Below are 23,500 nucleotides of genomic sequence, written 5' to 3'. Positions count from 1 at the left end.
TAACTGCAGCTAAGCCTCTAAGTGAGAGAACTTAGGCGAGTACTGGACTGCATCTAAGCCCCCCGAGTGGGAGGATTGCTCTCCACTCGGTAGGATTTTTTCAAACTTAGGCGAAATGGATTCGCAGCTAAGTCACCCACTAGGGGATTTCATATGCAAACAAGAGTGACAACAATAATTGGGACGCTCTTGTCTTTGGTAAAAATGAACTACAGATTTTTTTTCTTATTACATCTCGTCCAAGGGAGAACTCAAGTGTAAAAGGGGCGGAGTAGTTCCGCATTCCAAGCTCGTGGCTCGTCGGTCTGGTGATCAACATTGTAGAGGTGATATGCTCCATTGTGGAGGACTCTGGTGACGATGAAGGGACCTTCCCAAGTAGGAGCAAGTTTGTGTGGTTTCTGTTGATCCACTCGGAGGACCAAATCTCCTTCCTGGAAGGCTCGGCTCTTCACATTTCTGGCATGGAATCGACGCAAGTCTTGCTGATAGATGGTCGATCTGATCATAGCCATTTCCCTCTCCTCCTCTAGGAGGTCGACTGCGTCTTGCCGGGCTTGCTCTGCTTCGTCTTCGTTATAAAGCTCGACTCTGGGGGCGTTGTGAAGTAGATCACTCGGCAGGACGGCTTCGGCTCCGTAAACCAGAAAAAATGGTGTTCTTCCGGTCGATCGGTTCGGGGTGGTCCTCAGCCCCCACAAAACCGACGGAAGTTCGTCTACCCAAGCGCCTGCTGCGTGCTTGAGATCACGCATCAATCGAGGCTTCAATCCTTTGAGAATCATACCATTTGCTCTTTCAGCTTGTCCATTCAACTAAGGATGCGCGACCGACGCGTAGTCGACGCGCGTGCCTTGAGAGGCACAAAAATCTCTGAATTTGTCTGAATCGAAGTTTGACCCATTGTCCGTGATGATGCTATGCGGGACCCCATATCTGAACGTCAGCCCTCTGACAAAACTGATAGCAGTGCAAGCATCGAGATTCTTGATAGGCTTGGCTTCAATCCATTTGGTGAACTTGTCGACTGCCACAAGCACATGCGTGAATCCGCTCCTGCCTGTTCTCAGTGGACCGACCATGTCCAGTCCCCAGACAGCAAAGGGCCAGACGAGTGGAATGGTCTTCAGGGCTAATGCAGGCTTGTGTGACATGTTGGAGTAGAACTGGCAACCTCCACACTTGTCGACTATCTCTTTTGCCATCTCATTTGCTCTTGGCCAGTAAGATCCTGCTCGGTATGCTTTAGCCACAACAGTCCGAGAGGACGCATGGTGACCACAGGTCCCCGAGTGGATATCATTAAGGATCATCTGACCCTCTTATGGTGTTATGCATTTCTGACCGATTCCAGTCACGCTTTCCCTATACAACTGTCCCTTTATGACTGTGAAGGCCTTGGATCGGCGGACGATTTGTCGAGCCTCTTCCTCGTCCTTCGGGGGTTCTTTCCTCAAGATATACGCGATGTATGGTACCGTCCAGTCAGGAGTAATAGCCAAGACCTCCATGACTAGGTCGACCACAGCAGGAATTTCGACTTCAGTCGGATCTGTGGCACTTTCGGTTGCGGGGCTTCTTCTGGGAAGGGATCCTCCTGGACTGACGGCGAGCGGATGTGCTCCAAAAACACATTGCTGGGAATGGCTTCTCTCTTGGAGCCTATCTTTGCCAGATCATCTATTGCTTGATTTTTCAGTCGGGGGATGTGATGAAGCTCTAACCCCTCGAATTTCTTTTCTAGCTTTCTTACTGCATTGCAATAGCCAGTCATAGTCGGGCTTCTGACGTCCCACTCCTTCATCACCTGATTAACCACCAAATCTAAGTCGCCGTAGACCATGAGGCGCCGGACGCCGAGTGAAATGGCCATGCGCAACCCGTACAAGAGTGCTTCATATTTTGCTTCATTGTTGGAGGAATCGAAGTGAATCTGGAGAACGTATCTGAGCTTATCTCCTCGGGGGGAGACCAATACTACCCCAGCACCGGAATCGTTCAACATCTTAGATCCATCGAAGAACATGGTCCAGTGCTCCGAGTGAACTTGAGTCGGGAGTTGCTGTTCAATCCACTCGGCGACGAAATCTGCAATTGCTTGGGACTTGATAGCCTTCTTTGCTTCAAACTTGATATCTAGGGGGAGGAATTCAATCGCCCACTTGGCCACTCGACCAGTTGCATCTCTGTTGTGCAAGATCTCTGACAGTGGAGCGTCGCTGACGACTGTAATGGAATGGTCAGAGAAGTAGTGTGCAACCTTCTTCGTGGTCATGTAGATCCCATATACAAGCTTCTGGTAATGGGGATATCTTTGCTTCGAAGGGGTCAAAACTTCAGACACATAATATACTGGGCGCTGAACTCTGAAGGCCTTTCCTTCTTCTTCTCGCTCGACCGTGAGTACTGTACTAACAACTTGTCCCGTGGCCGCAATGTACAGCAGCAGAGGCTCTTTACTGATTGGGGCAGCAAGCACCGGCTGGGTGGAGAGTAGAGCTTTGAGCTATGCAAATGCTGCATCAGCTTCTGGAGTCCACTCGAACTTGTCAGACTTCTTCATCAGTCGGTAAAGAGGCAACGCCTTTTCACCGAGACGAGAAATGAATCGACTTAGAGCGGCCAAGCAACCTGTAAGTTTCTGGACATCGTGTACACGCACAGGGCGCTTCATCCGGAGTATGGTGCCAACTTTCTCGGGATTGGCGTCGATTCCTCGTTCGGAAACGAGAAAACCGAGTAACTTTCCACCTGGAACTCCGAATGTGCACTTTGATGGATTGAGCTTGATATCGTATCCCCTGAGGTTAGCAAAAGTTTCGGCAAGGTCAGTCAGTAGGTCGGAACCTTTCCGTGACTTAACCACAATATCATCCATGTATGCTTCTACGTTCCGACTGATCTGAGTGAGTAAACACTTCTGAATCATCCTCATGAACGTGGCTCCAGCATTCTTGAGGCCGAAGGGCATGGTGACATAACAGAAGCACCCAAATGGGGTGATGAAAGCCGTTTTGATCTCGTCGGGTCCATACAGACGGATCTGATGGTACCCTGAATAAGCATCTAGAAAAGACAAACGCTCGCACCCCGCGGTCGAGTCCACTACCTGGTCGATGCGGGGGGGAGGGAAATCATCTTTCGGGCAGGCCCGATTGATGTGTTTAAAGTCAATGCACATGCGAAGTGACTTGTCCTTTTTAGGGACCATGACTACATTGGCGAGCCACTCGGAGTGGTAAATCTCTCGGATGAACTCCGCTGCTAAGAGCCGAGCCACCTCCTCGCCAATAGCTTTCCTCTTCTGGACGGCAGACCGTCGAAGATGTTCTTTCACAGGCTTGAACTTCGGGTCGACTCGTAGGCGGTGCTCAGCCAGCCCCCTAGGAACTCCAGGCATGTCAGAAGGCTTCCATGCGAAGATGTCCCAGTTCTCACGGAGGAACTGGATGAGCGCTTCTTCCTATTTGGAGTCGAGTGTCGTCGAGATGTGAGTCGGAGCAGCGTTGGGGTCGGTCGGGTGAATGTGAGCTGGCTTAGTTTCACCGGACAACTAAAAAGCGGATTCTGAAGCAGGCTTCTTGGCTCGTAGCAAATCACTCGGATCAGCAGTCTTCTGGTACTCTTGTAGCTCAACAACTGCCATCTAAGCGTCAACAATCTTCGATCCTTTCTGAAAACACTCTTCTGCTTTCTTCCAATTGCCGGTAACGGTGATCACACCTCTAGGGCCGGGCATCTTCAAAGATACACGTAGCATGGTCGGGCCATGAAGCGTGCATAAGCTGGCCGGCCCAGAATAGCATGATAAGCACTTTGGAAGTCCACAACCTCAAATGTCAACTTTTCCCTGCGGTAATTCTTTGAATCACCGAAAACCACGTCGAGAGCAATCTGGCCGAGTGACTCGGCTTTCTTTCCAGGAATGACTCCATGGAAGCTCATGTTGCTGGCACTGAGCCTGGACATCAGAATGCCCATCCCTTTCAATGTTTCAGCATACAATATGTTCAGGCCACTGCCACCATCCATCAGGACTTTGGTCAGTCGAGTTCCTTCGACAACTGGGTCGACCACCAAAGCTTGCCTCCCAGGGGTGGCAATGTGCGTAGGGTGATCGGACCGATCGAATGTGATGGCAGTCTGAGACCACTTAGATAACTGGGTGTCGCCGGAGCAACCATATTCACCTCACGGTTAATGACTTTCAGTCGACTTTTGCTTTCGACATCAGCAAAAATCATCAGGGTGGAATTGATTTAGGGGTATCCATCGTCGCTATCTTCCTTGTCCTCGACTCTGTCCGACTCTTTTTCCTTATCTTTGGGCTATTTGCCCTGAAACTGCTGGATCAGGAGCCGGCACTATCGAGTGGTATGCTTTGGGTAAATGAAATTACACTCTTCATCTTTCTTGGTGTGGATGTGACATGGCAGATCCAAAACATCATTTCCATCTTGATCCTTGACTTTCTTGGGCTTCTAGGGGCCTTTGGGTTTTCCCTTGAAATTTCCCTGGGTTGCGGCCAGGGCCTCCCCAGGGGCGGCTGGCTCGGCCTTCCGCTTCTGCTTCCGACTGGAATTGCCTCCGGTTTCCTGGGCGACTGCTTTCTGCTTGCCACTCTGGAGTCGATCTTCATCTTCTCCGTTAGCGTATTTGGTGGCAATCTCCATCATCCGATTCAGGGACATTTCTCCGGTCCGACCGAACTTCAGGTTCAACTCTCTGTTCTTGATGCCTTCTTTAAAGGCACAAACTGCTTGGTGATCCGATACGTTCTCAACTGTGTGATGCAAAGTGATCCACCTCTGGATGTAATCCCTTAGAGTTTCACTCGGCTTCTGCACGCAAGACCACAATTCTGTAAGGCCTGCGGGTCGCTTGCATGTTCCCTCAAAGGTTGTGACAAACACTCGAGAGAGATCCTCCCAAGTGTAGATGCTGCTGGGTGCTAACTGATTCAGCCACGCTCTGGCCGAACCCTCTAACAGGAGAGGCAAATGCTTCATAGCCACCTCATCATTGCCACCGCCAATCTGTACAGCCACTCGGTAATCTTCGAGCCAAGTGTCAGGCTTAGACTCACCGGTGAACTTGCTGACTCCAGTCGCCAACCGAAAGTTGGGAGGAATCACCGCAGCCCTGATGGCTCGACTGAAACATTCTGGCCCTGAAACACGTATTCTGTTGCTGGCGGGCGCATCTCTGTTCTGGCCTTCCCGATGAGCCCTGTTCCTGTCAACCAAGCCTTGAACGAGGACAGATCTCGCGCCAAAGCCTGGGTCCCTGGGGTCGACGGGAATCCTCTGCCCAACGCTATGAGGGCGCCTGTCATCTTGATGTCGAGGCGCATATGACCCACTCCTCGGGGGAGGGGTTGGCACTCGACGTCGATCATCACGATCGGATCGGTGATCATACTGCTCATTCCTTCTGTACTGATTATGTCGGTCGCCACGTCCCTCACGCCTCGGGGGCGACCGCGGGCTGTGAGCCGACTGGACTATATCTGTTGCAACGGATCGACTGTGGATCCTATTCCGCGACTGAGAAATGGCGGAATTCTGGTTTCCCGCCGCCCGGAGCAACGCTCTGATCTGTAACAAGCCCCTGCCAGCCTCTGACTGGGAGGGCTGAATCGATTCTGCTATACGGGCCGTGGCAGCCAGATTCTGAACTGGGGTTCGGTATACCTGCGTTGGCGGGAAGAGCTGGCGTCGACTAGACTCGGGAGCCCGCTGACGCGCTTGCTCGTCGAGTGCTCGCTGGAGATTCTCCAGTCGAGTGCGCTCGGCCAAATTAGCCAAGCGCGCGTCCTCCAAGGCCCGGGCCTCGGGGGACTCTCCGACGATAGGAGTGCAGAGTGCGTCCGTGTTCCGGCGGCAAAGCTCCTCTCGCTGTAATGACGTGAGAGGTTCGGGGAGATACTCATCGTGGGGATGCGACGGGTCGCCCCCACCCGCGCCTCCATCAGTGCGAGGGAAACCGGGAGGACTGTGCGTTCCATCGACCGCCAGGATCTCAGCCGCTGGGTCGCTGCTGTCGCACTCGGATGCGGTCTCCGCGGAGCCAGTCGACAGGTCGAACAGGCCGCAGAGGGATTCGTCGGGCTCGATTGCCGCGACTTGCGGGGCGGCCGACTGGCGAGCCACGGCATGCCTCACCCACCTCTGAAGTCTCGACCGACCGGAGCGCTTGCGCCGGTGGGAGACAGAGCGGGGAGATGATACGGGGGCCGACCGATACTGGGTCGACGGTTGCCGCAGGAGGATGCCACGAACGCATGAGCGGAAATGCGTCGCACCGCGGACGGGGAGCGCGTCGATGTCGAGTGGCGCCTCCTGAAGCCAGGCGGAGTCGTCGGCGATGAACGTGAGCGCGCCGAGGCGGATCTCGCGGCCCTCCACAAAAACTCCGCACGAAACCATGATCAAAGGGATCGGAAAAATCGCAACTTCTCCAATCAGGTGCTAAGATTCCGGCCCTACGGTGGGCGCCAACTGTCGTGGTTCTAACTCTGACAGTGATGTAGGGGGGTACGTATGGAGAGGCTAGATCTCAACTATTGGGAAGTTGTAAACACACCAAGATGTACGAGTTCAGGCCCTTTGCGGAGGAAGTAACAGCCCTACGTCTCGGTGCCCGAAGGCGGTCGACTAGATTACTGGTGTGTGAATAATAGGGGTGCGAACCCTTCATACTGAGGAGGGGGGTGGCTTATATAGAGTTCGCCGGCCCCCTCCTGCCCTCAGTAATGCAGGGTTTAAGGTACATTTAAGGCTGGGCGTTACTGGTAACGCCCCTAATAAAGTGCTATAATGGCCATAAAGACTACTTGATAGCCGACCGTTTGCCTGCGGAGTGACTTTAGGTCTCCTGGCGGTCGAGTGGTGGGCTTCATGGTCGAGTGATAGCTTCTTGGTCGAGTGTCTTGAACCCGTCGAGTGGGATGTCCTAGGGAAGGGCTTTTTGGACAAGTCCGTGCCCCTACCCTAGGTACATGGCTTCATCACCGGCCCCTGACCGGTCACGTCCCATGCCATTCGATTAGTGGTTTCCTAGGCGTCAGATCAGGCTCGCGCTATCTTCCACCGGCATCATTGCTTTTGCCCCCAAAATAACACCATCGTGTACGGGAGCCTCGCCGCCCCCGCTATGGACGCGCAAGGCGACCGGCCTTGATGCCCCAGCGGCTCGCCGTCTCTCGCTGCCATCGCAAAACTGCGTCTTGCGCTCAAGAACACCGCTCCTTGGAGCTTGCGGCACCTCCCCTCCCCCTCCCCCCCGCGCGCGTGCCCGTTCTAGCATGAGGTATCACCAGCAACCTCGAAGATGCATCGGCTCACCGTCACCGCCCCTCGTTGCCCCGCCGTCGTAATCTCACGACAGCATCGACGCAAACTTCGTTGTCCTCACTCTCAGGTAGTCGTTTATCATCGCAACATCCACCGCTGGAATCTCGCAATGGCCTCATCGTCGTGCTTGTAGCACCGTGGTAGATCCGGTTCCAAGAAACCTCTTGACCAGTCGAAATAAGGCCTGTGTTCACAAAATTCTATTGATTTGTTGATAAGGGAAATGCCAGTATTCCTACGATCTAAGCCCATCGATTTGAGAAACATTTCCACAAAAAGTCGACGGGGTCTGTGGATCAGTACCTAACCGAGCCGGGGAGGTTGTCAGAGGCGGGTAACTGTATCGTTGTCACCACAGGATTTGCGGCGGGCGTCCCCATATAGACATGTGTCGTCGCCGTTGCGGGATCGAGCTGTCGTCGGCCCTCCCCAACGCCCGGTCGGTTTGCAATAGACCCCTTGCTACGGTCGAAAAGGATTACAACAATGTTCAAGTTGCAAACCTAGGCTATGGGTTAGAGGTTGCTCCCGAGTCGCCTGATCAAAATGGGACCCCACAGCCACAAAGGCGGTCTAGGCATGCACATCAGTCGGGTGAGTTATATCTTTTTTTTTGGTATTTTATCTGTTTATGAGCGCCCACTTTGGGTCGCCTCTACACTTTGTTTACGGAAAGAATGGTGATACGCCTTCGAAGTCCGTACGTGCATTCTTTGGTAGGGCATCCAAAACGCGACCAGTCGACCGAGAGCTCCGGTGCCCAACAGACAGACCAACCCCAATATGGCGGCGCCAGAGTACAAGCACGAGACAGAAACCCCAGCACCCTCCGGCGAGCAGCCGCCAGAGCCAGTAGCCGCCGCCGCCGCCGCCGCCGGCCGGGAGCTGCAGCCATGGGAGCAGCACGCTGCGGTGATCAATCTCCCGCGCTACGACTACCGCGCGTCGGGCTCCCTGCTCCTGCGCTCGCACTCCGGCTTCCTCATCACCTGCCCCATCAGTGCGCGCCCTCCTTCATGCTAGATTCTCTTGCGTTATTCCCCCGCGTCTGGTCAATTTGAAGGATACCTAGGGGAGGGGGACTAGAAACTTCATCAGTGCGATATATCTGACTATCTGTTCATAGATTTATACGAGTTCTATCACGACACACCAGTACCGTTTTGTTGTGAATTTGGAGGTCCCAAAGTTAGTCCCATTTTCTAGCATCTATTATGAGTGTTATGTCATGGAACTAAATGGAAAATTATATTTTTTGCACTGCCATCTTCAGATTGCACTAGTATCATCACTTCACTACCCAAATCGTGAAGTACACAAAGCGTGACAGTACTGGACATACATTGAGCAATTAGTATTTTCCATGATTTCAGCAATGGGTACACTATTACATAAGCTACTATCAAGTGAATCAGGATTTCAAATGTTGGCAAAGTAATATTTAGTAGGTGGATCAGCTGCAGCTGTTTTATGATAAGAGAACTGAATATAGTTCAAGGTAGATTAGAATACAAAAAATAAAAGACAAGGATGTATGATATGATTCACTGTATGGGACTTGCAGTACCATTTAGAAACTTATTATGACCAAGAACATATTTTAAATGCGTCTTAGTTGTGGCAAAGTTTTACTTGTACACTTAATTTCTATCCACTGTTGCAATTCTTTTGATGCCATTGTCATTTTACAGAACGAGAGAAAAGTGCAACGAAGGAAGCCATTTCAATTCTTGGAGAGGTTAATCTTGCTACTTATACTTCCAGTTTTCTTCTGCAGTTGATAATTCTAGGCCTGCAATGTACTGCTACTTCGAATTTGGTTATCTTCATGATGCTGCACTTGAATTTGTATGGCATCCATTCACCATGTGGTGCACATCTCTCATGCTGTGAACTTACAGTGAACTAGGACATACATTTCTGCACCTTATGGAAATATGTTGACATAAAAGCACTGTTTACAGTATATTAGCGACGCAAGCAGCCACAGTTCTGAAAACTTGGAACCATGTGTTACGGAAGTGGCATCAAAGAAAAGGAAAATATTTTCTGAGGCATCCGAAATTGAACATTCAGAAGATACAAATGGGAAGGGTGATGCACCAGAATCTACTGGTTAGTATAAATTGTTCTTGATAACTTTTTGGCCATGATATCATTGTGGGCGGTTCACTCAACTGTATTTTTTTTTTGCTGATTTTGTGCATTTTCTTGCATCATAATAGGCAGCATTGAAGTAGAAACAAATTCACTTCACTCCGATACAAGTGGAAATTCTGACAGGACTTCAAATCTCTCATTGATTAAGCTATCAATGAGTGGTTTGCTTTTCTTCTCTTTCCCTACTGGAGGCGTTCATGTTGTTCAGATGCTTACCGAAGTCTTTCGTTCACTGAAATCTGGGAAGCTTAAATCTCCACAGTAAGTTTTCAACTTCTTTGAATGAACTCATCTATTAAGTCATACTGCTAGAACGAAGATGCCATTTTAGCAAGTGGATCAATGATTCCACCTACTCATCTTTTTTTAGATTCCCTTGAACTGAAGAAATGTTTTTCTTTTTGGAAAATGTGAAAGCTTTGCATTTTGTTCACTGACGAGGTGAAGAAATGCTAGCTTATGATACTTCTTCTACAGTATTGGCAGCCTTATTCAGTTTTATACTCAAATATTATTGGTTTCATTCCTATTTTGTTATTATGAGTACTATACCCTCATCCCCTGCCTCTTCCGGCTATATGCTGACTGATATGCACTGTGGACCAGAGTATGATGGAAAATGCTTATGAAACTTCTTCTATAGTATTTTCTTGACAGTATCGACAACCTTGATTCAATCTTATACCTCATCATTTTTTTTATCTCAACCTGTGTATTTGTTGTGTATCATATCCCCGCTTGCTTGCCTGTTTCGTATATATGTTGAGTAATACATTCTGTACTAGGGTTAGGGAGAGGCTCTTGCCCCTAAAGGCAAGTAGTTCTTGCTTGATTCCTTAGAAGGGGCCCTCTTTATATGAGGCCTACCTATCCAATCTTGTTAACAATCGCAGATCTTATTTCTAATTGGCTTAAAACCAAGCTAAAAGATACTCCCTCCGTCCCATAATATAAGAACGTTTTTGACACTAGTGTAGTGTTAAAAACGTTCTTATATTTTGGGACAGAGGGAGTACCTTCCTAATTTGAAAGATAAACTACCTAACCGAGAGAGCTGGGATCTTATTCTATAACTGGGAGCTGGCTTGTACTTTCATACATAAACAGATCTGTAGTGTCACACCAGAGCATTAGGAAGGCAGAATGCACCATCTTCTCTTTGCTAGATGTAATCGTAGATTATATTTTGTATAAATACAACCTTTCTGCCACTATTTTATTCAAGAAATGGAGGTAGTAGTGCGTATGTCATACACTGAAGCTAATGTTCCTAGGTCGTTTCATATCGTTAAGCTCTAGTTGCTGACTTGTAGCAGAGAAGTTCTCTATTTTTCTTTAACTGATATAATATCTCCCAGTAATCTTGTCCTGAAAATCTAAGTTTGCACCTTTTTCTAAATCATTACTCTGAACGGACAGGTGGTGTCATCGCATATTCCCTATTCAGGAAACTTGTGTTCTATCAGAAACAGAACTGCATGCCACTGTGTCAAAGTTGTTCCTGGACTTCATCAGGAATAAGGAAGATCAAGATGAGCCTATCAAGGTGGATAAGATTGCACTACTTATACTGTTCTACTGTGAGATTAATTTGCAACTTCAGTTAAATTCATCCAATAGTCCAGTATTTTATCTAGCCCTTTTTAAAATATATTTAGTATTGCTGGTCTTGTATACTGATTGGATATGCTTATTAAAATTGTTCCCTGCATTTTATTTAGTTTTATGGTATGATGGTGTGTGCAATTTACAATTGTTCTGTTCCCCATGCCCGTCATACTTAATTATTAGCTATAAAAAATAATCACATCCTTGGGTGGTACCGTGGTAGAGCTCTGTGATCTTAGGGCCAAGCCATGGCCTGGGAGCTCTCAGCCTCATAAACGGTTGTCGGCTGAACACCATAGCCGGCATGGTGGAGCTGGGGGGGGGGGGGGGGGGGGGGGGGGGGGGGGGGGGGGGGAGCGAAGAGAGGAGGTTAGGGAAGACTATCTTCTGGTTGATAGGTTACTCAAATAACGTGCCATTCCTGTTGTATATAGGAGTCATCATCAACCAGTCCAAACATGCCGGACTTCTATTGACCTCTTTGAACTAGGACATGTATCATCAACCAGTCCAAGCATGCCGGACTTCTATTGGCCTCTTCGAACTAGGACATGTACTAGATTAGATGCAAATCTGCTGCTAACTAGGGTATGAACTGGATTAGATACCAATCTGCTGCTAAGATACATAGTGAACTAGGGCATTGCTAGACTTCTGCTACTTCTTGAGGACTTTGCCATCTGGCATCTGGCCATGTTGTGGATGGCTCTGTTACAAGTAACCCACATAACATAGGGGCTGACTAAATCTTGCATTTATTTTGAAGAATGAAGTTACTTCATTACCAGCAATAATATTATTGACCACTATCCATATTTCTTAGTTATTGAGTTGAGTATACATTTAACCTATGATAAAGTTCGCAGTTGGGTACAGTAGGAGAGGCATTGATGAAACGGTGAAGACGCAGAAGAATGACAATAACAGCTCAATTCAACAAGGTTTAATGGACAGGCAACAATGTTTCAAGGTTGTTGCTGCTGCTGTCAAGTCAGTTGCTAAGGACGCAATTGTGGATCTCAAGTCTCCTGAGGTATCTATGAACAAATCCTTAAGTAATTTGTTACAGTTTAGCAAATTTACTGGTCAGCTATCTAAAGTAGAAACTCAAAGCACCATAATCCAAGGGCTGAACATTTTAGAACAGCGGCGTTGAATGTTGACTAGTGGAAGTAAGCCTTGTCTTCCATTCCATCGTGATGACAATTGATATAGGTCTGGTCAGGTATTGGTACCTGATACAGTAGTTTCAGCACGTTTAATTTCACAGCATGTTTCACTTCCGTTTGACTAGCGAACTAATATTGTTATCAAACATCTACATATATGGAGGACAACTAGACTTTACGATAATTTGTCGCAATATGTCAAGTTGAACACTAGATTATATTTGGGTAATCTGCAGTGTATGCCAAGTTGAAAGTTTGTTTGTAACGACGTCCTTCATTAATCTTACTCACTGCTTACAGTAGCAATGTGTTTCTAATGTCCAGGTGGCAGTACTAGTGGAGGTGCTCCCCATTTCTGGGGTGCCAGTTGGATCTTCGGTGGCCGGGGTGTCTGTTCTCCCAGCTGAACTCGTCTCGGCTAAGCCTCGTCTTTGTGTCAAGGCTTTGGTGTCTGATACAAAAACAAAAAAGAAGTGATGCGCCAGTTCGGCTGCAACCAGTCAGAGCACCTGTAACGGCAACATATGGAGGAAACGATCTTGTTGGGCATGCTCGTCAGCCATGCCGCAGCTTGAGCATTCCACAAACAAAGAAACGGTATCGCAGCTGTCTTGCCTGGCTCTGAGTATGCCAATTTGTAAGCTGCAGTGCTCGTCCCGTTCTTTGAGGTTAGCTTCTTATCGTTTTTCTAGCGTGCTCCAGCGTCAAAGCTTAACTGACCTGTTGCTGGATGTGATTGTGTTATACTGTTTCTCTAGACTTTATGTAGTATTATTATTATGGGCAATTCAGTGAACTACTAAAGTATACGTGCCTATCGGGGATAAGAGATGACGGTGCCTATTGGGGATAAGAGATGACGATGACGCGAGAGTGCATCTTTGAGGAGGCCCTCTTGGTTGAGGTGTCTGGGGTATCATGTATGTGCCGCTCGGCGGTTTGTGATGGTTTTAGCCTGGTTTTTCATTAGTTAGCTGGTCAACTCTCTTCTGTTTATTAATGGATAGGCAAATCTTTTGCCAACCTCTAAAATTTGTACTTCTTCTGTCCGAAAAAACTTGTCATTCAAATGGATGTATCTAGCACCAAGTTAGTGCTAGATACATCCATTTAAGAAATAAGCTTAGGACAAGCTTTCTTGGACAGAGGGAGTAGAAAAGATGGAGATCCCTCGTCCTCGTACGTTTTACCTCTGGGATCTACCACTGTGGGTGGTAATCATGATAATAATTTGTACTACTACTTGGGATGGGACGCTATGATTTTGACAAAAGATGATGCCATCGGCCGCGTCAAAGGCAAACACAGAAACTGACGAGTATATTCTAACCACCTTTTTAGACCGCTTTTTTTGGGGCCTCTCTCTGGCTCTGGGGAAGCGAGGGATTTGATCTGTCAATCTTTTAGCCAGCAAATCAGGGTGACAGGTGTGAAGTGAAGGCTCTCGTGCGTTTTTTCTGACCAACGCCAGCTCGAAACAGACAACACGCGCACGCACACGAGGTGACTGATGTTTTCATCATTCTGTTTCTGTTCTTCCAGCAGAATATGGCTTGGCCATGGCGGCCATGAGTACGTTGCGTTTGCTGCTGGAGAATATCGACTGAATTTAAGCAGCATCTTACTGTTTGATCTGCTGCATGCTGAGGCGTATGCCTGCACATGTACTGTGCACCATGTGAGTTAACATGATGTGATCAGCTACCTCCTTTCCTTTGGTGTTAGAGCATGTCCAACACATGATGTAAAAGTTGATGCCCTGAAATAGGAGAGAAAAGATTTTAGGGCACCCGAAAAATTTCTGACGATGTAAAACTGATACCCAAACATTTTACCTTCTTCAACTATTAGAATATGTTCGACACATATAATATTAAACTCATCTCGAATGAATCCAAAACAGATGGAACACAAATACTCCCTCCGTTCCGAATTATTCGTCGCAGAAATGGATGTATCTAGATGTATTTTAGTTCTAGATACATCCATTTCTGCAACGTGTAATTTGGAACGGAGGGAGTAGTACTTATTACATAGTTCATCAATTCACAACACCAATTCAAGACAATTTGTTCATCAAACATAACACATGGTGCATAGTACATGAAATGAAACTAGAGATAAACTAGTGGTCTTGTTGCCCATTCCATGTCCACCACTCCTTGACGAGATCTCTTTGAAGATCTTTGTGAGTATCTGAATCTCGAAAGCCATGGTAAACCTCAGGAAAGTTTTGGATGCAGCATTCCCTTCTACGCGACTGCACCGACTTTCGCATCAACTCATAGGAGTAACCCAAATCTTGCCCACGCTAATGCTGAATGATCATGTTGTGCATGATCACGGTGGCTATTATGATGTACCAAAGGATCTCCCGATCCTAAAACCTAGTTGATCCTTAGACAGTAGCAAACCGGACTTGTAAAATCTCAGTGCCCTCTCCACATCTTTCCTAGCAGCTGCTTGAGCATAATGGAATTGAGGCTCATTCTTACCTTGGGTGCTTTAAATTGGCTTCACAAAAGTAGCCCACTTCAAATATATCACATCCGCTAGGTAGTAGCCTAGGTTGGATGTGCGGCCATTTGCTTGAAACTACACTAGTGGTTGTTGGATATATGGTTTTGTGCATGTATATTGTATAGCCTGGCCCACCTCCTAGTCATTGTATAGTTGAGGTTGTGGCCCACCTTGTACTCAATATATATGTGCGCTTTGCACCGATCAATACATCGTGAAGCATTGCCAAACTCTTGTTTCCAACATGGTATCATACCTAAGATCCTAACCCTGTGCCGCCGCCGCCGCGATCTCATCGCTGCCGCCGCCCAACACCACCGCCGCCGCCACCCCCCGCCACCGTCGCCGCCGCGTACCCCACGCCGCCGCGACCGCCGCCCCGTGTGCGCCGCCGCCCCGCTTCCGCCCCGTTTCCAACAGTGGCAATTCCCCATTGGCTAACCGTGAAAAGAGTGGTGATAGCTAGAGCACATTGATGTCATAGCAAGATCTATACATCCCAGAATATGCACGCCAAATCTATGTCTCCTAATCGGCCATGACTTCAGGAATGATGGTGGCCTTCTTCTTATGTCCTTTGTACCATCTATGCCATGTTGTAGGGCAGTTCTTGCACCTCCAGTGCATGCAATCAATTGAGCTGAGCATACTTGGGAGCACGTGCTTTGTTCATCTCCAAAAGCCTTTGAGTGCCCCTAGACTGGCAAGAGATACGGGATTTATCCACCTCCACCGCCAGACAGGCCACCAGAGCGGAGGTGAGGGAATCCAATCGTGAAAGGAGGAAGAGAGCAACCTTTTCTTCTAGCGGCTAGGGTACCAAAGTTGCTATTGATGAAATGCATCTCTAGCGGATAGTACATTTCCTTTGATGCTAACACAATCAAACCGGAACAAAATTAGTTAGATGCAAAGGATACTGGTGACAAATATGTCGGTTTTCTTCGCAAGTACTTCACCGTCCTGATATGCAAGACACATTTTGATTGTCCAGGTTTATCTAAGACCATTTATTTATTTTACGATATTGCGTCAATAGTTATAAACCATAATCACAATGACAAAGGGCTTCCGAATACTGATCCGGTTATGTATGTTTGTGATCATAATATTACGGATAGTCTTGCCACATACAAAATGAAAATTAACAGTCCCAGGGTCCTTCAGAGTTTACCAAGACTGTTAATACTCACATAATTACATCCCTTGTCATACTGCCTTACATTCAAGACGTCTCTTAAAGCGACTATTCACTAGCAGAGTCCAGGGGTGTACCCTCCTTTTCAGAAGAGGGAAAAGCGCCTAATCACTAGCCCATTTGCGGCATGCTTGGAGGACTACCAACAAAAACAGCACCAGATGATCAGCTGAAACAAACATGAGAACCCAATGCTGAAACCGTTCTACAAAAACAGCTAGCATGCGTAATGTTCTAAACTACAATCCAGGCATCGACAGGGAGAGTTCCAGGCTAATCCCCTGCCCAGCAAAGCTGCAGCCCGGAGGCCCCGAGCAGTCGCTGAAGCTCCTGGACGACGGCGAGAGCACGCAGCTGCTCTCGCTGGGCCAGGGGGAGACATCTTTCACGGCTCTCTGCTCCACGGCGAAGCAGGGCGACGGCGAGCATCCGTTGCCCCCCAAGTAAGCCGGTTCATCTTCTCCGCTCGTTGCACTGCTGAACAGGAAGCACCCACTCTCGTAGCTCTCCATGGAAGGTAACTGTCTCGTCGTATGGTTCAGACGACGGACTGCTTCCGGCTTGCTATCCTGTGAAACCAATATATGCAGGACATGTTAGAACTTTAATAACAGAAAGATCAAACTGCTATGGAAAATTTATCAACTTGCTGAAAAAAGTCCAATTTATTAACCGAAAAAAGCATAGCAAAAATGTACTTCCGCCGTTCATAAATATAGGATGTTCTAACTTTTTTTCTAAATCGGATATATATAGACATGTTTTAGTGTGTTTATCATTCACTCATTTCAGTGTAGCCAATATTGAAATATTCAAAACTTGTATTTGTGAATGGAGGGAGTAGCATTGATTCTCCTGCCGTTAGTGCCTGATTAATTTTCTCTGGGACGCAGCTAGCTCGTGTAAGGATGGCAATGGGTCGGGTTTGGATCGGATTGAACAATATCAAATCCATATTCATATTCATGAAGACAGTCTTTGTCCGCCCATGAAAAAATCCATAGGTAAAAAATTGTGTCCATGTCCAAACCCGATGGATATTCATACCGACTGGATATCCATTGGGTCCCCTCGAGACATATAAATAAGACATAACACAATGTTAAATAAGCTCTTCCAGTATTCACCTCGTGGCAGGCTAGGCTTCAATTATGATAAACATCAACTTATGATAAATCAACGTCCACTAACAACTTAAGATCATTTAGTATTTTCTAATAGATGAGAATGATGATTCATTTAATAAGAAGATAAAAATAAGGGAAGGGGCATTGGTCGTTGGAGTATGTTACTGAGGGGATTAAATGTCAACTAATAAAAGTTAAAATGGGGATCGTGCAATTTCTTTTGCATGTTTTAGATAACAAAGTGTAAAATTACAGTAGGGCACGTGACTGTGGGGTAGGGATAGCAATTTTTTGCCCATTAAGTCATACTATCGGATCGGGTTTGGGTATACCCACGGGTACAAGATTATATCCATGCCCTACCCACGAGCAATCAAGTCGGGTTTAGACGCCGCCCATGGACACAAAAGTATATCCAAACCCTATCCATTCGGGTCGGATATCCATAGGTATCCATGCCCATAGGTAAAATTGCCATCCTTAAACTCGTGTGGGTGAGATGTGATACTACGTGAGGAGATGAACTGCATGGGACTATCAGCTTGGTCCTAGCCGGTGTTATGGCAGGGCAGGAAGGTACAGTATTAACGTGCATCCGAAGAAAAAAGATCACACACATGAGACATAGAGCTAGGCACTACTGCTGGTCAACTTTTGTGTGCAACCGGAGCTAGCATGCATAGCCACAGCATCAGAGGTGTTCTTAGTTTTGAATTGAGGTAAATACACTAGAAGTCAAAGAACTTGCACGCAACGTTCAGTTTAATGCATAAACTTATAAAATACGTGTTTCTGGTCATCTAACTTGTCCTCTTGTTCATATACGGTGCTTTCTACGGTATCCAGTCGTATCCCTATGCATGCCACATGAAGGGGCCCACTGTCAGTGGCTGAGATGGTGGTAATCCGCATGCACTTTTTTAGATAGCACCCTTGTATTTTATTTATTTACGCAAAAATTCTGAAATAAATGGAAAACGTTGGAACGTTTGTGGGATTTGAAACCCACGACCTGCTGTGATTCGCCCAGGATAGACAGCCACTCGACCAGCTGAAGTTTTACATTAAATGTATACAATTTGCTTTATATAACATAGATCATACGAATTAAAGTAAAAATCAAACCAGGAAAAAGGGAAACCCCACTTCAAACCGGCGACCTGTTGCACTAAAGCGGGCGTCCTAACCAACCACCTAATGTTACTTCATGTTTATTTGAGACTCCTAAGATATATATCAAAGAGTAAAAGTATACATTCTGAACTATGTTTTCTCTTATCTAGATTATTAACTTAAAATTATTTGAATTCAGACAAAATTTCCGTTGATTTGTCCGAATTTTTTTATTACTAAAACCAAAGTTACTTGGACTACTATTATGAAAAAGTTCAGACCTCGGGCTCGAGGATGTACATTCATTCTACACTATATTTTCTTTCATCTAGATTTTAATTTAATTTTTTTCGAATTCAAACAAAAAATATTTGATTTGTCCAGAATAATTTATGTACATCCATTCTGCACTGTATGTTCTTTTATCTAGATTTTTAAATTTACATTTATTCGAATTCAAACATAAATTGAGTTTATTTGTCCGAAAACATACGTACATTCACTGTGCACTATATTTCCTTTTATATAAATATTTAAATTTAGAATTATTCGAATTCAAACAAATTTTTTGTTGATTTGTCCAAAAGAATTTACGTATATTCATTCTATATTTTATTTCCTTTATCCAGATTTTATAATTTTAAAAAATCAAATTCAACCAAAATTTTCGTTGGTTTGTCCAAAAGAATTTGCATTCATTCATTCTGCACTATTTTTTGCGGGAATATATATTTAAAGTTAGGTACTATGTGCAAAAAAAGATCTATCTTTGCGTAAAAAAATTAAACATAGCTCACTGCCATTGGAATACATAAATTTTATACTATACAATACATAACACTTTTATCATTTTTATCTCTATTTATCACTGATAAACTAAAATCAAATCTATCTTACATAGAAAAAACAATATACAAGATAAAATTTGTTTGTGTTACTAAGTGTCGGTGTGGCCTGATGGTTAGCACTTGTACACGATGCCATAGTATCAAACTGGGGCTTTCCCTTTTCAGCAAACCCTTTTGTCGTTTTAATTTCTATTTTTTTATGCAGTACATGTTAAATAGCTTTAACTGTGCATTTTAGCGTCAACTGTTAGATTTTCTTTTTTGAGGAAGCGTCAACTATTAGTTGGTCTAGTGGCTCTCTACGCTAGACGGATCGTGCTAGCTCGTCGGCTTGAATCCCATCATGCGCTGCAGCTTCTTTCATTTTATTTGAGGATTGTTTGTGTAAAAATAAATAGAATGTATGGGTCATTTCTTAAAAAAAAAACAGCCTCAGCCACTGAAGGTGGCCCTGCCACGTTGGCACTCGTAGGGATACGGTTGGAAGCATCGTATATGCACGAGATGACGAGTTAGATGACCAAAAACACGTATTTTACAAATTTATGCACTAAACTGAACATTGCGTGCAAGTTCTGTAACTTCTAGTGTATTTAAAAAAACAGCCTCAGCCACTGATGGTGGCCCTGCCACGTTGGCACTCGTAGGGATACGGTTGAAAGCACCGTATATGCACGAGATGACGAGTTAGATGACTAGAAACACGTATTTTACAAGTTTATGCATTAAACTGCACATTGCGTGCAAGTTTTGTGACTTCTAGTGTATTTAGTTATTTACCTCTTTCGAATTCGATGGATCCCATGGCCATGATGAAAACTGCTGCTTCGACTGCGGCGAGGGTTGGAGCCGAGCGAGCGCTGCAAAAGCCGCTCCTTTTGGCACATCAATGTCGATGAGCTGAGGCAGGTGCCTGCCTGGGGCAAAGCTATTATTCCTGCCAAGGATAGGGCAGGGAGGGTTCTCGAGAGCCATTTCTGGCAGCGTCCTATACTACTACTAGCATGCAGCACTACTACCAGTCTAGTCTAGGAGTAGTACCATCACCAGTCTACATACTCTCTCCGGTCCTTTTTACTCTGCACATTGGTTTTGCCGAAAGTCAAACTTTACTAAGTTTGACCAAATTTTTATTAAAAATTATTAGCATCTATAATATTTAATAAACATAATATGAAAATATATTCCAAGATGAATCTAATGATATTGGTGTTGTTATGTGAATGTTTATAATTTTTTATATAAACTTGGTTAAAGTTGAATGAGATTGACTTCAGACAAACCTAATATGCAGAGTAAAAAGGACCGGAGGGAGTACACCACACCACGCACGACAGCCATTGATAGCTAGCCGGGGTTTGCATGCCCATTTAAAGCCACTATCAGACCCTGCCAGTCAGATCTCTAGAGGTTCCCCCATGCTGAGACATGGAAACAACCGGTAGCTAGGAGGGGGGATGTGCATGGCATGGCGCAAACTGAGAAACATAGGTCAAAGATACGACGCCGGGAGTACAGTAGATATGCTAGAGCTCTACCAAGAACAACATCAGAAACGATGTGGGTTCAATCAATGTTGCCTCAACCATATGCATGCGATGGCCAGCAGGAGTAATAAGCTAGGGAGATATGCATGCATCATGCATGTGATAGGAGTATATATCTTCTTTTGATAAGCTTTTGCACAACGTTTTTCTAAGCGTCCTCTTTCTTTTACATGGCGTACCTTAGAGGCCTCTTGGCCTTGCACCCAGGGTCCTAATTCCTGGAGGCTTGCAGCAGCAGCGCTGCGCCGTCGGAGTCGGAGGCCCTGGTTCACGCTCCTCCTCATCCTGTCCATGGACATTGCTTGCACTTGCACGTAATCATCAATGTAGCAACGGTTGCCAGGAATCATCACGCTCATACCACTGTTCCCTTGCATGCTCTTGCATGAGGCTGCAACCTCTGTCCCTGCCTTGGCCCTGTTCACCCGACAACCCAAGAAAAGAGAGGGAGAAAAATGGACGTGGAAAATGTGTTGTTAGTGTCAGTTTTTAACATGAAAGTTGAGCAGTTTTGGGTGTAGAAAAGTCGGAGCAAAAACCTTTTCATGGGTGGGAATGTGAGTCCTTCGGAGCCTCGCTCGTCCGTGGCAAATGGGCGATTCTTGAGATCGAGTTGTGGCCGCGTCTCTGGCGGGAACATGCAAAAGGAGGAAAGGAGAAAGCGGTTTGGCTTTGCTTTAGCATCATGTGAATACGTACGTGCATGTGCAGGCAGAATCAGAACCCCCACGGCCACATAGCGAGCTAAACCAAAACCACAAGGCAGGGCTGTCTTAGAGGGTGTTTGTTTTCAGGAACATTTTTGTTCAGGGATTAAAAGACTCTCTTAAAGACTTTTTTACCAAAAGAGAGGAACCTTTTAGGAACTAAACTAGGCATTTAGGACTAAATAAAGAAGACTCTCAAGGAGAGTCTTTTTGAGACTTTTCCAACAATGCCTCTCCATGCATTCATTGGCCCGCCACCCCATAGTGTTGTTTTCTACTAAAGGTAACATGGTTATTTAATAACCTCTAGGAAGGGACCAGAGACTTTTTAGTCTCTGAAAACAAACAGAGAGAGACTTTTTAGAGACTAGGGACTTTTTAGTTGGGACTAGAAAAAATCTAGGACTAGAAAACCAAACACCACCTTACATTACAGCCAATCATCATCAACAAATTTCAGTCTTACTATAATACGCACTACTCCGTTCCCAAGAAAGAAAGTAGGTACTAGTAAAATCTGAAGGTTTGCAAGAAGATTTCACTAAGAAACTGTACTACATACCAGGAAGAAAGGCAGAACGAATTTTGGCGCCTCCGTCACCTTTCTTTCCATTGTCATGCGGTGTGCATCTGTACATCTGTGTAAACAACAACAAAAAAACCGAGTTACATTGCATACATACTTGGCACATTCTTAATTGGTTTGAAGAGAACATACGACACAGGCAACCAAGCCACGATTATCCCAGAGACCGACTAGCTACGGTCTGGACTGAAGCATCAAGCAAGAGAACCCGGAAGCATCGAAGCTAGTACTAGGAAGGAGGAAAACTGAACTGACCTGAAGGTGGCTCTTGACGTGGGATATGGTGAGCCCTGAGACATCCATCAGCTTGAGAATGCGCTTCGGAGTCACCTCTGCAGTTTCGTTTCGCATCACGCCAAGGTCATGAAAGGGGAGGGAATCGAAGGGGAGCCGAGGACGTACTGGCGCTGTCCCGGCCGCCGAGGCGCTCGACGGCTCCCACGAAGCTGCTCTCGAGCTCGGCCGTCCACCTCATCCTCGGCACGCTGGACCTGGTATACTGCCTCACCAAGCCGCTCCTCCTCCATGCCTCCTTCCTCGCCATCTCTCGCTCGCTCGCTCGAATCCTAGATGGATGAAGTCAAGTTGCTGTGGGGTGTTGGCTGGCTGGCTTGCCCTTGATGGCTCGTGTTATAGTATATCGCTGGGCGGGCGCCGCGCCGCGTGACTACGGCCAGGGGAGCAGAGCTATATATCGGCCTACCGCGCGCATTGCGAAGTAGAGTAGCGAGATCATCGATGCCGAGCAGCGCATGCGATCAAGTAGCAGAAACAGAATCTGGTAGGCTCAGGCGGAGGAGTAGCCGCCGATGATGTCGAAAGCTAGCGGGGACAAGAAACGTACTGCACGTCTTGTCCGTGGACGGCGCGGCGCGCATGTGTATTGCTGCGCCTGTGCTGTGTGGGTTCGACATCATTGCGTGTAAGTACGTAGTGCAGTCGGAGTATATGCCGCTGCATTCGTACTGTACGTGCGTGCATGCATGGCGACGCGTTGTGGAGCGCTCTCCGTCGTCGTCTCGTGCAGATCAAGTCATAATGACATGCGGATCGACAGCACTTTGCGGTTCCATCCGTTTCCATGCAGCGGGTTCAAATTTTCGCATTTAGGGCATTTCTTTTTTGCGAACAAAAGAATCTTTGAGTTGGAAATCATCTATAGCACTTGTCCAACCCGTTCGGCAGGATCAACATTTGCTTTAAAGAGAAGAAGACTATCATCGAATTCGTTCTATATGATGATCCTGCACTTTTTTATTTATTTAACAAAGCCCAAAGTTCATCGTTAACTAAAAGAAACATAAAGCCAAAGTCCAGACTCTTGCCGTGTGCGGTGTGCTTGTACTATGTTTGTATCATCCCCATTTACCGCAAACTTTAGTTCTCTGCGGATACGCTGATCGCGAATCCTACCTCGGCAGAATAAACAGCAGTGTCTTCGGTTTGCTCCACGGTCTTTACACGCGGGTGACAGCTCCTCCTTTATTATTGGGTTGCAGAGTGACAGGCTTGTTTCCTTTTTCTTTCTTTTGTTTTGAGTGGGCTTGTTTTCTTCTTGTACA

The 23,500-nt window shown here is 46.4% G+C and overlaps 2 protein-coding genes across 2 annotated transcripts; one reads left to right on the top strand and one right to left on the bottom strand.

The window, feature by feature from the left end:
• Positions 1-8,068: 8,068 nt before the first annotated feature.
• LOC123127973 (uncharacterized) lies at positions 8,069-13,091 on the top strand. Its single transcript, XM_044547853.1, has 7 exons — positions 8,069-8,355; positions 9,047-9,093; positions 9,320-9,470; positions 9,581-9,776; positions 10,935-11,061; positions 11,983-12,156; positions 12,617-13,091. The coding sequence occupies exons 1-7, from the start codon at positions 8,139-8,141 to the stop codon at positions 12,767-12,769; spliced, it is 1,065 nt and encodes a 354-aa protein (XP_044403788.1). The 5' UTR covers positions 8,069-8,138; the 3' UTR covers positions 12,770-13,091.
• Positions 13,092-16,180: 3,089 nt separating this feature from the next.
• Positions 16,181-22,652, bottom strand: LOC123130783 (myb family transcription factor MOF1-like). Its single transcript, XM_044550594.1, has 6 exons — positions 22,341-22,652; positions 22,194-22,270; positions 21,915-21,990; positions 21,185-21,272; positions 20,825-21,062; positions 16,181-16,579 (listed from the first exon to the last, which is right to left on the bottom strand). Exons 1-6 carry the CDS (start codon positions 22,480-22,482, stop codon positions 16,250-16,252), a joined length of 951 nt encoding a protein of 316 aa, XP_044406529.1. The 5' UTR covers positions 22,483-22,652; the 3' UTR covers positions 16,181-16,249.
• Between the last annotated feature and the right edge of the window lie 848 nt (positions 22,653-23,500).

The sequence above is a fragment of the Triticum aestivum genome, chromosome 6A (assembly GCF_018294505.1).
Source record: "Triticum aestivum cultivar Chinese Spring chromosome 6A, IWGSC CS RefSeq v2.1, whole genome shotgun sequence".
NCBI classification, from domain to species: domain Eukaryota; kingdom Viridiplantae; phylum Streptophyta; class Magnoliopsida; order Poales; family Poaceae; genus Triticum; species Triticum aestivum.
The sequence above is the reverse complement of the archived record's forward strand: the minus strand, read 5'-3'. Positions and strand labels throughout refer to the sequence as shown.